We start from the raw sequence: 18,312 nt of genomic DNA, 5'->3' as shown, positions 1-18,312 counted from the left end.
CTCAAAACCACATGCAACACAGGATGTATCAAGACTGCGTGAGCTTTTAGGGAATTAACTGACAGTTAATCAAGGGAGGAAAGGCAAAGGTGTATTTTGGTTTGGGATTTTTTTTTTTTTTAATTATTAGCAAATGGAAAGAGGAATACAACAGAGAAGTCCCACTGCCCATTACCTACTGCTCTATAGCCATGGAAGATAACATATGCAGATTTATATATTCTGCATTTTGAAGATGTTCCAGTCTTATTTCCTTCTGAGTAAACCTGTTTGGTCTATCTTTAGAAAGGTCACAAGAATTTACCTTGCTGCCGGTTTGCCAGTAGAATTCTTTAATGGCTCGCATCATGACTACTCCGACTGGAAGGGTTGCATTTTCCACTTCCTTTCCTGTAGATGTCTTTATAAAATCAGAACCTTAAAGGAAGTAAAAAGCTTTGTGATAGTTTTAGAATAAGCCACTGTGCACATATGTAGTTCGTGCCCTCCAAGGATGTCCTCATCCTTCACAGCAATTATGAAGCATCCCTTTACACGTCCCTGTGGTGTCGATATTAACCTTGCACCAGCTGAGGCTGGAACAGGAAGGTGAGTTACTCATTCGGTTTCTGAGCTACTCAGACTTCCCAGGGTCTAAATGAACACCTCAGCTTTTAATTCTTTGCTCTAGCTATCGCACTAACAATCTCTTCAGGACAATCCAATATATTTTATGTTCCTGTATGCACATTCAATATATACATGTGTTACATCTGCTACACACACAAAAAAGAAAGATATCAGATTAACCACAATAAAGCAAATGATTTCCTCTAAACAAATGTTGCGTATAAATCAACATTTTAATACTTACACAAGGATCTTTCTGAATAAAAACAATTTTCATCAGATTTTTAATTTCAGTTTGCATCCATTTAGTCTCATATTTGACAGTCTAGTATCATATCTCCTGCAGCTGTTTAAAGTGGAAGGAAAGAAATCCCATGTGTGTTTATGAAACCAGATGTGTAATACTGTAAATAGGGGGAAAAGTCCTTTCTTATGCATTTTACAATTGTAACATTGCAAATTACTATACTTAAAGCCATTGTCTGATATAATACAGTAACAAGGTCAAAAATTCTTATTTAAAGAAGGAGAGTTAGCCTTGGCTTAATTTTTATGTTTTCTCACTTTTATACAATATTCCTCACTGTCTTTCCTGAATACTTGTGTTCTTGTACATTCTTGCTGTTCCGGTTTGGCTTAAAATGAATCCAGGAGCACAGTATTACGAAAAGCTAAGAAACTAAGAACAACAACAACAAAAAATGCCTTGCAGTGTCTGATGCTGCACTGACACAATACAATGACAAAACTTCTTTAATTGCATTAGGGCATACTTCACCCCTGGGAACCTACTTCTTAGAAAAGGTGTACCGTGGGATCATTAATTATCAAAAGTAATTGGGAGGAGAAGAGGGCTAATTCAAACACAGCGTAGTAGTGCATCATCCACTTAAGTCAATTGGAACTGCATCTGCTTCCACTTCAGATTTGGCTTAGGGTCCACTTTGTCTCTTATTTGAATGATGATGCCTCTGTGACATCCCCTAGAGTAAGAAAGGGAACCTTCACTACTGGCTGCAAGTAAGGAGTTGCCTAGACTACGTTTTTGACGGTGTGCTGCGGCATGCTCCAGAGAGCTAGCACATGGCTAGATTTTAGCCTGTTGGGAAGTTGAGACAAAGCCAGGCATGCTTCAGTGTCCTGCAGTTTAAACATAATTGAACTGTATCACTAACATTGTCTCCTCTAAGACCACGGCTCTCTCTGTAGGCTTCCTGCCTAGGCATTGGTGTTTAAGTTGCACGACATTTCCCATTCTAAACAGAAGCAACTACTCAGGAAACAAGTTCTAACTCCAGCAAAGTTGCAGCTTGAAAAAGAGGCAATTAAGAGTTGATTGAGCTTTACAAAGAACTGAGCACATATGAGAGAGAGTTGAGTTATATATTTCAGAGCTACTCCCTTTCAGAGAGACAGTATGGACATCTGATAGTCATGTTAAAACAAATAACAGTGGAAGTGAAACTTTAACAATGCCAAATTATATTTTTAATTTCCCTTTTAAAATGTAGCACTTAAAGTCCTTCAGCGCAATACTTTTCATTTTTTCTAGTATAAGGTAAGTCAAAGCTTTTATAAGTCTTATAATTACAAGTCTCTATGGTACAGTTTCATTAAAAACTTTCATTAAACAACAGCTGCCCTTGTATATGGTCTTCTAATCAATTTGGTCAAACAGAATGACTTCTAATCAGCTGTTGATAAAAATAGAAGATGAAATTTTAATTCTAATAGATTAACCACAAACTCAAGATAGTCTTCAAAATCCATCTAGCTCTATTCTCCCGTGGATTTAACGACTATTCAGCAACTCATTACTAAATAGAACAAGATGAACATTTTCCAGTTCATTAAAGAAATGTACTATGTATTTTTGCATTGTCCTCATGATTCGTTACAGGGAGTCTTAATTACAAGATAATGGATAATGGTTATTAAATGCAGACTCCAGTAATGAAGCTCTATTCATTTGCAAGCCTCAGAGACTGCAAAGAGGGGAAAATAAAATTACTAGCTTCAAAAGATTAACGGATCAAATTATTATTCAATTTTGAAAATCTCATTCAGACTTCATGGAAACAAGAAGAGATTAAAAACTAGTATTAGTACAAAAGTAGTGCATTTATATATTTATTTTTAAATAATATCTTAAGGCTATTACCAGAATAATCAGCTTTAGATGTGATTATTAGACAAACACACAGCCAATTTAGTAGCATCCTCTAACAATGAAAACAATACATTTTTATTTCATGAACAAATTCTATTTATGATACAAGAGCTTCCTTGCAGGACTCCAGGCAGCCTCTCACAGAACTCGGAAGATGCACTCTAGCAGAGAGCACCACAATGTAACATATTATTACTGTGTAGATTTTAGTAATGAAAAGGGGGATTTACAAATCAACCACTGCCATAAAAAGCAGCTCATTAAGCAGAATTTATGCCAGCCTTGTAATAATAAAAAGCATTTCATCAATTCTATTTCTTACTCACGTTTTCAAAAACAAGTCTAAGGAATGAAGTTCAGCAGGAGTATCATTTGGAAATTTAGGTGATGATTTAGAAACCAAAATTTATCATGCATCCTCTCATCTTCCTATGAATGTGTACATGCAAATATCAAGGCTGACATTAAAATATGTCCTGGGTCACTTTCCCCTTCCTTAGGGTAGGTTACCTCATTCAGCAAAAAATTAAGTCAAACTTACAAAATGAGTTTATCGGTGTAGACTTGTAGACCAGTAAGCCTGGAAAAGGCCACACTTTTTACTCTTTTCCAGTGTGCAACCGCAATAATGCATTACCTTTCAAGGCAGTGAGTCAGGCACGACTCATTGAATCACTAAGGAGTTCAGACATCAAAGCCCTTTGAAACACAGCAGCATTAGATGCCTGTTTCAGCTTGGCTTGCTGCAAACCCAGTAACCCACCTGCGTGGGATGCTTTACAGCACCAAGGCCCAGCAAACATTGCTTTCGTGTAATTGGAGACAGAAATCTGTATAAACCAGAAGAAATGTGACCATTGCCAGTCTGTACAGAGAAACCAAGTTCTCTGCACAGTCGAGAGCCAGGCCACTTGGGTTGCGGTCACATGCCTTGTGACATCAGCTAGAGTATTTTTTTAAGATACTAAAACCCTCTTCCTTCGCTCTCTCACCCTACACACACACTTCAGCCACTGCACTCGACCAAAGGCCATTTAAAACAAGCCAGTTGAATTTGCACATGCTAAATTAAAAGCTGTGCCTTCATAGCTTGTTGTGTGAATCCACACCTAAAGATTAAGATGAAGCCCATTAAATTTATCTATCCTAGATACTCATAGGGCCCTATTTACTGTTGTACCTGACTGTAGTGCTGAGGCATACAGAAAAGAGTGACTTGCCCAAGGCCTCTCAGCAACCATTTGGCAGGGCAGGAATTGAACGTCCTGGTCTCCTGAAGGCCAGAATAGAGCAGGCATGACTGGCCTATCCCATTGCTATTCCCTCTGTCATCTCAAAACACCACAAAGCTTCCCAGTCCGCCTAAAAATGAAACACAGCACGAGAACCAGAGAATGTTATTTAGATTAGAGCATCCAGGAAATGAATTATGGTTCCATAATTAAGCAATAAGCAATAATAAGCAGTATAGCAATCGTAGAGTAATCACAACCTTTTGGTTGTGAAGTGCTTCAAATGCCCTTGGGGAATGATTATCTCCTGATAACTACAGACTCTGTGTTGTTGCCTTACTCTTAATGAAGAGCAAAGATACATCTGGCAGTTCCAAACAATAGTTCAGAGACAGGCGCTTGCAGAGGGACAATTATGCCATACTACCTTGTACGTACTTGCAACGAGCAGAAATGTATCTTGGTTGCTGCAACTCAGATATAACAATATATGACAGCACAGGGTGAACACATGCCCACAAGACTTCTAGGAGTAGTGGCAGAGAGTCATGCTGTTGAGGGGACCTGCGTAAGCCCCTGCTGTTTGTACTGACAAAGTAGCAATCATAAAATAATACATTATCAAATATGCATAAAGTTGCATGAGCAAGCCATCTTTTTATGAGTACCTAAAATAAGGGTCTTAAGATTCACACATGGTTACCCCGACCAGGGGCTACCAGGTTATCAACTCACTGAAAATGAGAGGCAGGGCAAGGTACAAAAGGCTAATGAAGTAGCTAATTCTTGTTAGCTGAAGCATCATAATAGTCCCCCTACATGTCCTACAACTCCAGTTGCAAGATAAAAGGCATTTCCTGCTAGCTTAACTTTGCTATTGAGGAGAAGAGAATACACAGCTGTGACAACTCACTTGAGCAGGAGCTCACTGAGTAGCTTGAACTCCATCACACATGGCTACACTGCCAGACCACTTATTTAGGTACTTATGCATGTTTTCATATGCTGGTGTCTAAGCTACCATTTTTGAAATTGCTGGCTTATAACTTGGTATTTTGTGAACTTTTTCTTTTTTCCAATTCTTTTCTGAAAAGTACCGCTGAGCTAGCCCGGCTAGCTCAGTCGCCAAATTGGCTGTTGTGGTTTAGCCCGGCTGGCAGCCAAACACCACACAGCCGTTCGCTCACCCTCCCCCCTCCCTCTCCGGGATGGGGGAGAGAAACGGGAAAGTGAAGCCTGTGAGTTGAGATAAGGACAGTTTATTAAGACAGGGAAAATAATAACAATAATAATAATAATAATAATAATAGTAATAATGTGTACAAAGTGATGCACAATGCAATTGCTCACCACCCGTTGACCGATGCCCAGCCTATCCCCGAGCAGCCGGCCCCCCACCCCGGCTAGCCACCCCTATATATTGTTCAGCATGATGTCAGATGGTATGGAATACCCCTTTGGCCAGTTTGGGTCAGCTGTCCTGGGTCTGTCCCCTCCCAGCTCCTGCTGCACCCCCAGCCTGCTCGCTAGCAGGACAGAGCGAGAAGCTGAAAAGTCCTTGGCTTGGTGTAAGCATTGCTCTACAACAATTAAAACATCAGCATGTTATCAGCGCTCTTCTCATCCTAATCCAAAACATAGCACCCTGCCAGCTACTAGGAGGAAAATTAACTCTGTCCTACCTGAAACCAGGACACTGTATGAGGAAGAAAAAGAGTCGCATCATGGGGCACCATGTTTAATGTCTGTTTACAAATATGACAACCTTTCTAATGACCCATCCTATCATCTCAGCTTGGTTTTCAAGACTAGAAATGGATGCTTCCTTTCTTGTACACCATCTCTGGTAATAGGCGATCTGCAGGCCAAATGATGCCCTTAGGAACACTTACGCACGCACACAAAGGGACAAATTATTAAGTCCATACTTATGCAAAATTCCCTGTAGATGATCTCTGAAAGAATTCAGCATTGCTGAATTATGCATAGCTTGCTAATGCACTATTATAGTGTCTACCACAGGTCTCCATAGGATACTATTTCTTAATTAATATTAGTTTCTTGTGTGTTCATTTAAAATGTGTTTCTTGAGAAGGTTCAAAAGAAAGATCCACACCACCTTCGTCACTCTGCTATATAGTATTGACTTTTGTTGTTTTTAGAACATTTCTGCCAATCCAATTCCTATTGTACACAGTGAAAGAGAAAAATAAGTAACTGACATGTGACATGCTCCAATCTCAAAGGCCACAGCTGGGATTGTCAATGGTGGCTCTTGGCTTTGGCTTCAAACCACACTAAAACATATGAAAAAGATGCTCCCAGTCCCCTACCATATTTCCAGGCTGGGATATGGCACGGGTGCAGGATTAGTAGAGGCAGTTGTGCATCAGTCATTCCTTGTCCTCTCCAAAGAAGCAGCAGCAGGACATTTTCCCAAGAGCAACTACTGGGACCACATGGAAGCTTAAGGAATCCCTATATTGTTTTCTGCTTGTTAAATTTCATGCTCCTTTACTGAGATTTTCATTTATACTTATTCAAAAATGTGTACCGTGCATTACACTCCAGGGCTTTACAGTAATGACCTATATTAACCTTATTTTGTTTTGCAGATGGCAATACTGAAATTGGTTAAGCAGTTTGCCTAACGACACGTGACGAGCTAAAGGTAGAAAGAATAAATAAATCAATACATCCCAACACCTAATGGTAGCTTTGCAATTATCACTGAGAAAAAATATACCTTTCCTCTCAGCTTATCCAGCCATAATGCTTTTATCCTTTACAGACAACGGTGTGGTTTGCCACTTGCCTCTGGTTTTGAGCAAGACACAAAATACCAAAATACTTGAAGAGCCAAAGAACCACAAACAACCTCCCACTCCCCAAAAAATCCCCAAAATAAAATCATTCACAAACTACACTGCAAAGCTGGCAAAAGGATGGTGTTACTGATGAGGGTAGGCACAGCACTGCATAAAATCTAGTGGAAGTGCACTGCAGCGCAGGAGAGCACAGAGCAGCAGACCCGCTCCCTCTCATTGCCACCATCATCTTCACTGTTACGCAGAGGTGACCTACAAAAAAGGCAGTCACATCTTTCAACACCTCATTCCCATTCTTTGCTGCAAAGATAGCGATAGCTGAATTCTGCAGCTCACCCTAACATCCAAAAGTCATAAATTGCATAAAAAAGCTAAAGGTTATAAAATAACACATTGTCTCTGTACGAGGACATTGACGTAGCCAGGGGCTATGAGGGGGAAGGTGACCTTTCCCTGCTCTGGCAGAGTGTTAGTATCACACGTTCAGCAGCTACAGGTACGATGGGTGTTTGAGAAGGAACCATTGCATTCATTCTTATCACTTTACCCCTGACACACTGGTTGCTGCTAAGACAAGTTGCTGTTCCATTACAAAGCCGCATAAAGGTTGGCCTCTCTTTTCAGATGAGATGCAGACACTCAGGTTTTCAACACCCAGCCATGTGCTTGTACTGAGCTGAGTCAAAAAAAAAAATGTGGGAGAAGCTAGATTTGATTTGAAAATCTCACCCATTAAGCTTCCTCTACAAACATTGAATTGTATTGCATCATTTATTTGTTCACACTTAAAATAATCTAAACAACATTAAACTATCCTAAATTGTGATATAATTAAAACAGTAATGTTCTAGGTCAGGCTTTTTCCCTGCTGGCATTCCTGGCTTTGGATCAATACAACTTAGTCTCTCACAATGTTGTCTAGTACATGACATAATAAAAATTGTGGCTAAAGCCCTGATATATCTACCAGTAATAGCACTACGACTTGGAAGTAAATAATAAATATGCATGACTGTTTGGAGTCACAGCACTACATGGCAGATCGCATACCATATTTTAGCAACCAGATATAGCTTTGTGCTTTTTAGTGTTGATAGCAACTCTGAAACAAATATGTTAACATTAAAAGTCAGGTATGCTTACATATTCTCTATTAGCTTGTAACAAAATTACTCAAATTGAAAAAGAGCTTCTTAAAATCCATTTGGAGATACTCCATACTGAACAAAGCAACTGGAAAATTAGTCTACTTTATCAAGATTAGAAGGTGCTATGAATTTTAAAGATTTAAAAAAAAATACATAATAGAGCCAAAATCATGACACTTCAATGTCATTTTGAGTGTTTTTCAACACTTCATGATAAAAGCAGTTTAAGATTCTGTTCCGACTCTAACCTAGAGGAAGGCGCAATTGATTTTTGAGATTTAAAAGTCATGTCTTAATGCCACAGTCAGAATCTGTCCAGCATTCAATTCTCCAGTTCAGCCACCTATTTGTCGTGCAGAGGACAAACTGCCAGCATCAGCTGCTCATCCATACTGTCTCCTACATATAAGGAGGCAGCTAGCACAGGTGGAGGTTTCTGTAGAGCTTTTTCTGCACCGGGGAGATTTCCAGTATCAAAGGAACTTCCCAAGAGCATTTTGGGGCCAATGTCCTCCCTTTGGATCTGCGTGAAAAACACGAAGTGCTGGGTCTCACCAGTCTCCAGTTTGTAATGTCTTTGTTTCCTCCTGGCTTTAAGAAATGATATAGAATAGGTTACTTACAGGCTTAAATAGCAAGCTGAACCTTCCCCTTTCAGTAATCATGTGATTACTAGGAAAATGTTATGCACTGGGCTTAGTTTTTATGACACTTGAAAGTCTTCAATACCATAAATTTATGAACATGTAGACTGCCACCACAGCAGGTGTTGTTCTCCTTCTGATGCAACAAATATCAAAAGAGGAACACCCTGGACGGACTTAGTTACCAATAATGTAGTGTATTTCAAGGCAAAATTGTTAAAATGGCAAGTGTCACCAATTATTATTTCTTTCTCAATTACTATTATTTTTTATAATATTACATTTAATATAAGGAGGTTGCTACCCCTCAGAGTGCTTCGTTCTTCTTCTCCCACGTTGATAATTTGGTATCTGGCAAAACTGCAAAAACCCGTATGTGTAGGCCACAGCTTGGGGGGAGAGTTTCCAGTTGCTAATGGATGTTTTCACCACTGTCAGGAGGGCTGTCAGTTTTGGTATTCACGGTGGCCTGAATATCAAAAAGCTTGCCACCATAACAAACAACAACAACAACAAAACTGACTGTGCAGCCACACTCTGAGCAGGAAGCACCTCTCTGTTGGGGGAAAGAAATACAAGCTTCTTTTTTTTGTTGTTTTTTTTTTTTTTCTTTTTAAGAAGTCTCCTCTCCCCACCCCACCTCCTCCCTCAGCTGTATTATTAATGATGCTTACATTGCAAAATTACAATTTTATTTCAAAGGGATGCTTTGTGAAGGCATGTTGGTGATAAATTGTCAGACTTTTTTGGCATAAGGATCTACTGAGAGCTACTTTTAAAAAAATGAAGAAAATCCAAAGAACCCTTAAGCACCATCAGAAATAGGCAGCAACTTATAAAAAGGTATTTAACATGCTGGAGCATTGTTTTTCTCCCTTCCCTTTTCAACCGTCCATGTCCTGATCTGGTCAGAGACTGCAAATACAGTGAGCATCTCAAACCAAAAGTACCAAAAATCTGGTTAAATAACTGACTGTTTTTTGGTTAAAAATAATTGGAACTGATACAGAAATGTGCATTTGGTTAGTCCACTGTCAAAAAGAAGATATTTTAATCTTCAACTCCACATGCTATGTTTTACTTTTTTTTTTTCCAAAACCTACACTAAAAATACATTATCATTTTGTATATTGTCATTTCATCCCTCTTACTGAAAAACTGGGAATGAAAGAAATCATGTGTCAAATTCTCTTTGTGCTAGATGTACGTATACTCACAGGTATTATTGGAGAGTTATTAAATGTCACTATTCATTGAGACACGACATTTAATGTCTTTCTTACAGAAAAAAATAAATAAAATCTGCCTAAAGTTCGTATCTTTGCATGGAAATATTTTAGAGCCTTACTTTGATACCAATGGCTTCTTCATCCACACTTACCAAAAATGTACTGTCTCCCCTCCCCATATGAACTTGGTCCTAAACACGCTCAGTTTAGATCACACAGAAGATAACAGCAAACAAAGCTACCCAAGGCTGAACCCCAAAGAAACAGATACTTGACTTGGTAGACTCTAACCCAGTAAACTCAAAGCCTTGCAGGATCAACGCTTTCAATTATGACTTCTAATGATATCTAAATTGGTATTAATGTTTTTTTGCAGTGACTCAAATTATTCTGTCAAGAACGGGATCATGAGACATGCTACCATGTTTTTTGTTTCCATACTTAATCTAAAAGAAAAATACAGAAGTTTAAACATGATCTGTACTTTTTTTTTAATAGCAGGTGCTTTTAATTAAGTAAATTTAGACAATGCTATGACACTAAAATTCAGGACGTTTAACAACCTGCCACTTGGCTCTTCTCCCCATCATCTGTATAGAGATGTACATAGTTCCATAAAGCAGCTACTTTTCAAAGTTACTGAATCACAACTGAAGTCACAAGGAATTATGTGTGCTCAGCATTTCTCTGCATCAAATCAGATATACGTATATTTATATATTTACATTGAAAAGCACTGGTCTGAAGCTCAGCATAGCAGTGCTGCATGTATCTTGTCCATCAGCTAACCACAATATCCTCTTTGCTAGCCATCTTCTTGTGCTTTAAGACACCCAGACATTAGCCCAAAGCAGAGATCGATTGTCTCCATTTAACTACATATCTTTTCAAGCTTCCTGTGATCAAAATGACTGAGTTAAAAAAAACAGCTACTAGTAACAGGAGGCTGTTTTTAACCAGCAAGCTCAGGTGGGTCCGTGCGTGTAGAGATCAGAGGAAGATGCTGCTGCTGCATGCTGTTTGCTTCTCCAATGTGAATTTATAAAGGGACATGGAAAGTGCAATATCAACTAAATTATCAAGAACTAAAAGGATTAAATTCCCAGGAACCAATGAAGTCAAAGAAAAATGGAATATGGATTCAGCCCTAAAAAGATAAAATTATTTAACAACTTATTAAAACAGTTCATCATCGTAATTAAAATCCAAGTGCCTACAAGAAAGTTGCACAAGAAAGATAATTATTTATGAGGAGACTTTTAAAAGCCATTTATTGTGAATTTGGGAGAGAATCAGTCTGAAAGAGTTGGTAGTAAAAAGAAACTGTTTGTTTATTCATAAAACTTATTTTGGTCTAGCAAACCACTCAGAATCCCTAACATCTGCTCAATGGCAGCTGTAAGTAACATTAGGAACACTCAGCCAATTTATATCTTTCCTTTTTATTAAAAAATAAACAGGTCTTTTTAAATTATTCACAAGTAAATTAACATAAAAATCAGTGCTGTAGCAACTCACATTTTGTGGAAAGGCGTCTGCAAGCTTTGTATAATCATGATGATCTAAACCTTTCTACGTTTCACTGACTACTTTAGTCTTTATGTGATGTCCCACCTAATTTAGCAAATGAAAACGTAGAAAACCTACAAGCCGTATCAGTCACAGCTATGAATAATACAGAACGCATCACTGATGCCTCAAATGCTGTATTAGCTGCCTCCTTCCAACTTGAACAGATTCTAGTCTTACCTTCCCTTTGCCTTCCACCATTTAAAACCTCTCACGCAGTCTCAGCTCCTCTCTTATTTCTGTCTTTCATGAAACAGACCTTAGACAATAACCTCAACTGGCACAACTGTTTGCTGAATTATTGCCAAGCAGGGAAATGCAGCAGTGTTAGTAATTAATAATTCTTTGTAATGAAAATCTGTAGCATTTCTATACATACATTGCTAAGTGCTCTGCATGTTCCTGTGTTCCACTGCAAAAATAGTGTACAAAAGGCACAGGAACCCCGTCATCCCTCAAGATTTCTCTGTACTCAACACACACACACATACTTAAAACAAACAAACAAACAAACAAAAGCCTCTCTTGAACATTTCAGCAGAAAAATACATTGCTTCCTTCCTAGGTTTCTCTCATGCATTCAGTTCTTACTTCCTAATAGGAGCAACTCTCTGCAAATGAACTCATCAAGTAGTTCCAAAGCATGGAGTAGCTATGTTTATTTTACCAGGATTTTTTGGTTTTACTCTTAAGCAGCAAACCAGTATTTCTGCAGTACACTCTGGAGACAGTTAGTTTACAGCTAAGTGAGCTGTAATTCTATCCCAGGCACTGGAAATCACTGGAAATGGCATAGCTAAAACAGCACAGAGTCCATCCAGCTGAAGGTCCCTGGGGAGCCTGCCTTGAGGCTGCAACTGCGCTACAACTGTAACTGAGCAAACTGCTGTGAAGCTAAATCTGGTTACAGCCAGAGAAGCTGCAAACAGTACCTGATTACAACAGGAATATAACCAGTTACCTATTAACAGCCTGTGCTGTTACCAGAGCACCACACGAAAATGCTGCCCCTCTCCTCTTGCTGGGGACTACAGGTCACGAGAAACGTGGCACCCCCTTCCATCACACCCCACCAAGCTGCTTTCTCATCGTGGGGCTTGGGTTCATTTCAAAGCTCCATTTATGTGTAAGGCTTTGCATTTTCTTTGAGCTCTCTACATGTCCATTTTCCAGGACCAGTGGGAAGACGGCTTTTGAAGATGCATGATTCATAATTTTGTTTTGCATAATTTAAGTCTAATGTGCTGTATGGAGTATGGAACATTGCCATTTGTTTTCCTTTCTGGTCCTTTAGAGATGAATTAACAAATCTTGATAAACAACAAAATTTTACCTCTGCAATGTTTGGGATAGACTGATAAGTTGGAAATTGGATTGGCAGTGTAGCTGCAAAGGTGACAGAAGGAAGACTTTTTGTTTATAAAAACGCCCAGGCATAGTCAAGGAGGAAGTTTTTCTACATTTCAGATTTACTGAGAACTCGAGAAATCAGCTGCAGTTGTACACTGCAGGGAAAGCCACTCTATAGCACAAATGCTAGAGGGGGAGAAACATCAAAGGTGCAACAGACAATCAGATGTCAGATCCCTGTTGACTTGCCATGAAGGCTATGGACTTTACTATCATCTTTGTCTTTGAAAATTTCCCTCAAAAGCAGGGCTTTTACAGGAAGCTCTGGAAAGCTTCTGCTGTTGGGTAACAAAATAGGCATGGTCAAAAACTAGAAACTGACTTATATGAGAGATGATAAAATTAAAAACTAACATTTCAAAAAAGGAATACAAACTAAACAAACAAACCAGAAATGTTTCCCAGAGGTTGAAATTCCAAAGTATCTTGTCAAAGAAAGTACACGGTTTGCACTTCGGTAACACAAATCAAAGGAGCATAGAAAGCCTGGGAGACAGACTAAATAATCAAAGTACCTACCAAGGAAGTCCAGGTCCCTTCACAACTCGCCAAAAATACTGCAAGCAAACACTGGGGCAAGCTGGGAAAAGCCATGAAGCAATCTTTCCAAACACCACTGAAATAAGCACATTTCTGAAGAATATTGCTATATACTATTATCATATTCTGACAGAAACATTTTCCTTTGAAAAAAAGATCAAGAAACTCTACTAAGATGACCTTCTGAATTCCAGTTAAAAACTTATAAGGAATGGAAGCTGTTAAATATAAGCTTAAATATTTGCAATTGAATAATCAATCCTGTTTAGCTCAATAAGGAACGTGTTTGTAGTGACACGCAACACAGCAGTTAGCTTGGGTATTCAGCCTGTTCCTCTGAACTTAATGAAGTAACACCTGGAAATACAGTGTCAGCACTATTAAAATGTGATCTGTTAAAAGTTAGTTCGTATCTTTATACTGATCTCAGTATTTTTAAGATCCACTTTATTGGTAAGGAAACTATCCATAATCTCCTTAGGACTAATTTGTTTCATATGACTAATTTTTGTCCCATTTTAATATCCCAGTATGGAACTCACTTGTGTTTTGTGTCCACCTCTTGGTACGCTGCTTTGTTTTTCACTGCATTCCTGCTCCTTATGAGTAAATAGGTTTGTTCAAATGAGTATCTAGAGAGTTTCAAAATGGCCTCTTGATGTTCAAGATCACATATTCCCGGTGTATTTTTCCATTCAACATCTTTCTGTTTAGAAGTCTAATTTCACATTCTGCTATGATGGGCATATGCTTCAGAATAATTTCATATCACACAGGCCTGATCACAAAGCCATGCCACCTTAAAAGCAACACAAAAATCACAGGACCTATAACTAGTAAAAGCATGCTGAGTTTATTTCCACATCTATATTAAGTTGCTGTTAAGGGACTGAATGTTCTAACTGGTGTTCCTACTTGCAATCTCTTAAAAGATACTTTAATATTTCATAAGACAATTTTGTATAATTGATAGATACGGTAAATTAAATATTTATTTCTATTTTTCACTTGTTTAGTAGAATTTAACACCTGCTCCTAACACAATAAAAAAACAGCCTGAAATATCAGAGAAATAAATAGTACCCTGTACATCTATTGATTTTACATAATATTTCCATGTTTTAAAATTACATTCTCTCAAACCATTACCTTCAATACCGGAGCTTCACAGATGCAAAGTTTTTTGCTATGAAGCCGTGTTATTTTGATGGCATGTTTGACTAGAACTATTCACTGTGCAATGATTTCTGAGTCTGAAGCGATATGAAACTTCAAAAGTTTTAACTCAAATTCTAACAAATTATTTAACATAGAAACAAGGTTTCATTCATGGGGAAAATTAACGCAACTGGGGTGCTTTCTCACCTCTCTGCATCAGTTGTTGTAAATTGAAAGTATACCATTTAGATATTCCTTAATTAACATGCTCTGCAAAGACTATCAGCAAAAGAAAAACACTATTCAGGCATTTAGGATAGTTTGTTAAAAGAAGGCTGACCCCTCCCAGCAGTATGTCACACTGGCAGTACATGCCTACTCACTGTAACCTATTTCACACCAGTTTCAGAGGTTGAAGCACAAAGAATAGCCACTTTCTTATAAGTCAAGTAGCAGAAATCTGTGCAGACTAGGGTTCAAACCCTTAAAATACACCACAGGACAGTGGAAGCCCACAGCACCTGTCCATGCTTTGAAGACCTGTGTTGAAGAAAGCATAACTTGTTATATGATCCTCACTGATCCCGCTGTCTCTGTCTTCTCTGAGATCCAGTGACAAGTCCTGGGGAGATACCAGACTCCTCCCCTACACTTTCTTGCAGGGGCATGTTGCTCGTTCCACTTTGCTCAGTGAAAGGAGAGCACCAAAGCATTAATAAAACAGACATACAGGAGGCATGGTAACCCTCCTCCATTTAGAAGAACGTTTTGTGTGGAGTGCTGTGAAAACATCTGAAGGGAGATGACCTCCCTGCTGCTACAGACCGTGCCAGTCAGTTGTGCAGTGCACGGTACCATCACCCTCGAGTACCATGGCAAGCTGTGCCAGCTCCTGCCTCCACTGTAACTCCCAGGATTGGCTCTGATAGTCAGAAGCTCTCTCCAGAAAATTTCCAAAATTTCTCTTGCTCAAACTTCCCCATTTCAGTTGTGACCAAGGGTATTCCATCTTCATGCACAAACAAAGGAAAAATTCTGCCTTCTAATGAGAGGAATACGTTTCTGCTTCTATTGTAATTTACTAGACGTCACAGAGGTCCTATGAAATGCTCAATGTCAATTTTATGCATGGAAAAAACAGAGAAGTTAACTGAGTTGTCAAAGGTGATGGCAAGCTAGGAATCATTCTGCTATTTCAAACAATCCCACCCATCTTCTGGTTTCCTAACCTAACTGTATTATTCTGTTGGGAGGTGCTTGGAAATAGCACAGTTTCTCTTTATAAGTGGGGAATGGGTGGCGGGAAAGTAAAGTAGCATTGTGGATAACACAAAATCAAACAAACAGGTATATAAAGAGCAAGATGTCAACTGTTTTTACATCGGTATGTCTTCTTTGACTTGAATAGAGGCTTTATATTGGTATTTCTGATTACAGAACACCATTAATAGAATAGGCTTTCACAAAATTAGCAAACCGAGTCACCAGGAATCCTGGTATGGCAAATATGAACAACCCTACACAACCATCTCCCCCAGGTATGGCTGTATAGACAAGCACATGGTTCAGTAAGCACATAAGTAAATGCATAACAAAACGTGGCATTGCATGCATATCTGGGTTTCTACCTTAAACTACAAACAAATGAGGCTTTACTGGATGCACTACAACTCTTGTCCCCTCAAAGATCCTATGTACTTCAACATTTCTGTTTCTCTTGCATATTACTTCTATCCTCTACTTACCCATATAGTATTCTGTTGCTCTTTTGACTTTACTGAGAAGATTTTCCATTAGAGCCCACCCAAGTGTTTCTTAACCATTCCTTCACATTCCTTCATTTCTGATTCCCTATACATACATAATTGAGTTCCAGACAGATTTTTAAGTCTCATTTTGCATTCCTTCCAGATCTGCTTTATGCAAGACCAATACTGTTTTTGTGTTACTACTCTTTGTGTGGATCCTCATCAGTAATCCAGACCTGAGGATATTGTGATTGCATTGTTAGAACTTTTCAACTCCAAGCTTATCTATCACGCCTACATTATTTCTAGTGATTAGCTGCACTATCACTGTTAAGCTTGTAGGCAATTACATCGTTTTAGGGAGCATCCTTGTACTGCCTTTCTGAACATGCAGCTATCTGCATTTTTATACTACCGGCTTTTTTCTTCTTCTCTTTTCTCCCCACTCTGTACTAGAATAAATCGAGTCACTTGTTCCTGTACAGATCTCTTTTATACAGATTATATTTAAAGACTTTCCATGTTGCCAAGAACATCTTTTGATCTAACTGATAATCCAAAACCTTTTTTATTCTATATCAACATTCAAACTTTTGAGGCAGACTGTGTTACTCTGCACTGCTCTGTATCTTGTTTTTTCCACAGCATGTTTTATGCTCGTTCCTTGCACTGAACTTTTGGTGATGTTAACCAGAGCTGTGAACATGCAGAACGACTGCAGACTATGCAGAATGCGAGACAGCTGCTGCAGCAAACAGACAGTAAAGTTATCAGCAACCTTAGTGTTAATTACTGTCCCAATGAGTCTCTTACAGCAGCCATACTGCGACCATTTCTACATTCCAAGGCAGTAACCAAGGCTATACTCCTAAACATACCTGCAACACTGCATCTTCACAACGCAACGTGCTGAAGCAGTTCCAGTTCTGCAAGTTCAAATTTATCTAAAAATTCTGAAGGAATGGGCAGATCTTTGGACAAACGAGGTACTGTTTGCATGTGTTCAGTCAGAAGACAGCCAACGCAAACATCGTATTATACACTCAGTAAATTGAAAGAAATTCAGAAACGTGCTCATGTCCATGCTAGATCTAATCTGTACCGCCAGAAGATCACAGTCAAAGCAAATTGGGATTATTCTCTACCATTTGATAAGGCAGGTGGAAAAACTTTCTCTGCACTGTGCTTTGTTCTCTGAAGACAAGCAGTCAATGCAAGAACACATTGCATTCCAACATCTACCTTTTCCTTCCAGCCAAGCCAGAACAGCAAGTAATCCATTTTGCAGCTTGGACTCACTCTGAGTCCTGCTTCGTTGGAGGGAGAGAGGAATCACCACCAGACTGTGACTGAAAAAGCCTTAGGCACCGGTCAGACAATCAGTCCTCTTCCCATATATTCAGAAGAGTAAGGACTTACTAGTTTGCCCCCGGCCCTACACCAGTAAATCTAAACACCATCAGTCACCCTGGAAAGCACTCAAAGCCAGTTCACTTCTGTAGAAAGGAATTGACAGTTTTAACCTGGTCTGCTTCTAGAACATGACAGCCACTCATTACTCCTCATTTCCAACTGTCCCTTTACAGGCCAAAGTGTGCCTTTTACCAGTACACAGCAAACTCAATACAGTTGGTTGTGTTTCGGATGTATAAAATAAGACACAGACTGGAATCTTGTTTCCTATCTGCTACCCAGCCTCCTGCCCTGCTTTGCCTTTCATTTGCTCTGGGCTTTAATAACTACCTTGTTAGTATCAAATTACAGCTGAAGCTGTGGACACATAATTAAATCAAACTTGTCTTTAAGCATAATGCAGCTCAAACGCTACTGAAAAGGACCCTCAACTTTTGGTACGAGCATGGGATTTAAAGCCAGGAACTCACAACTGATCACAGCTTGACTTTTGACTCGTCTGTTATGATCTTTGTCTCATACTTTACAGAGCTATTGTGAGATTTATTCTGCTAATGTCTGTATGTACTTTGACGACGTAAAGTGCTAAGTATTATTATTTATTCAGTAGTCTT

The 18,312-nt window shown here is 38.9% G+C and overlaps 1 protein-coding gene across 1 annotated transcript in view; it reads right to left on the bottom strand.

Annotated features, from left to right (window-relative positions):
* The window catches only part of DERA (deoxyribose-phosphate aldolase), a 55,405-nt gene that overhangs the window by 7,571 nt on the left and 29,522 nt on the right, over positions 1-18,312 (bottom strand). Inside the window, exon 7 of the mRNA XM_035550869.2 lies at positions 305-417. Within this exon, the coding sequence (XP_035406762.1) occupies positions 305-417 (113 nt within the window). The remainder of the gene's footprint in view (positions 1-304; positions 418-18,312) is intronic.

The sequence above is a fragment of the Cygnus atratus genome, chromosome 1 (assembly GCF_013377495.2).
Source record: "Cygnus atratus isolate AKBS03 ecotype Queensland, Australia chromosome 1, CAtr_DNAZoo_HiC_assembly, whole genome shotgun sequence".
NCBI lineage: Eukaryota > Metazoa > Chordata > Aves > Anseriformes > Anatidae > Cygnus > Cygnus atratus.
This window is presented reverse-complemented; position numbering and strand designations above follow the sequence as displayed.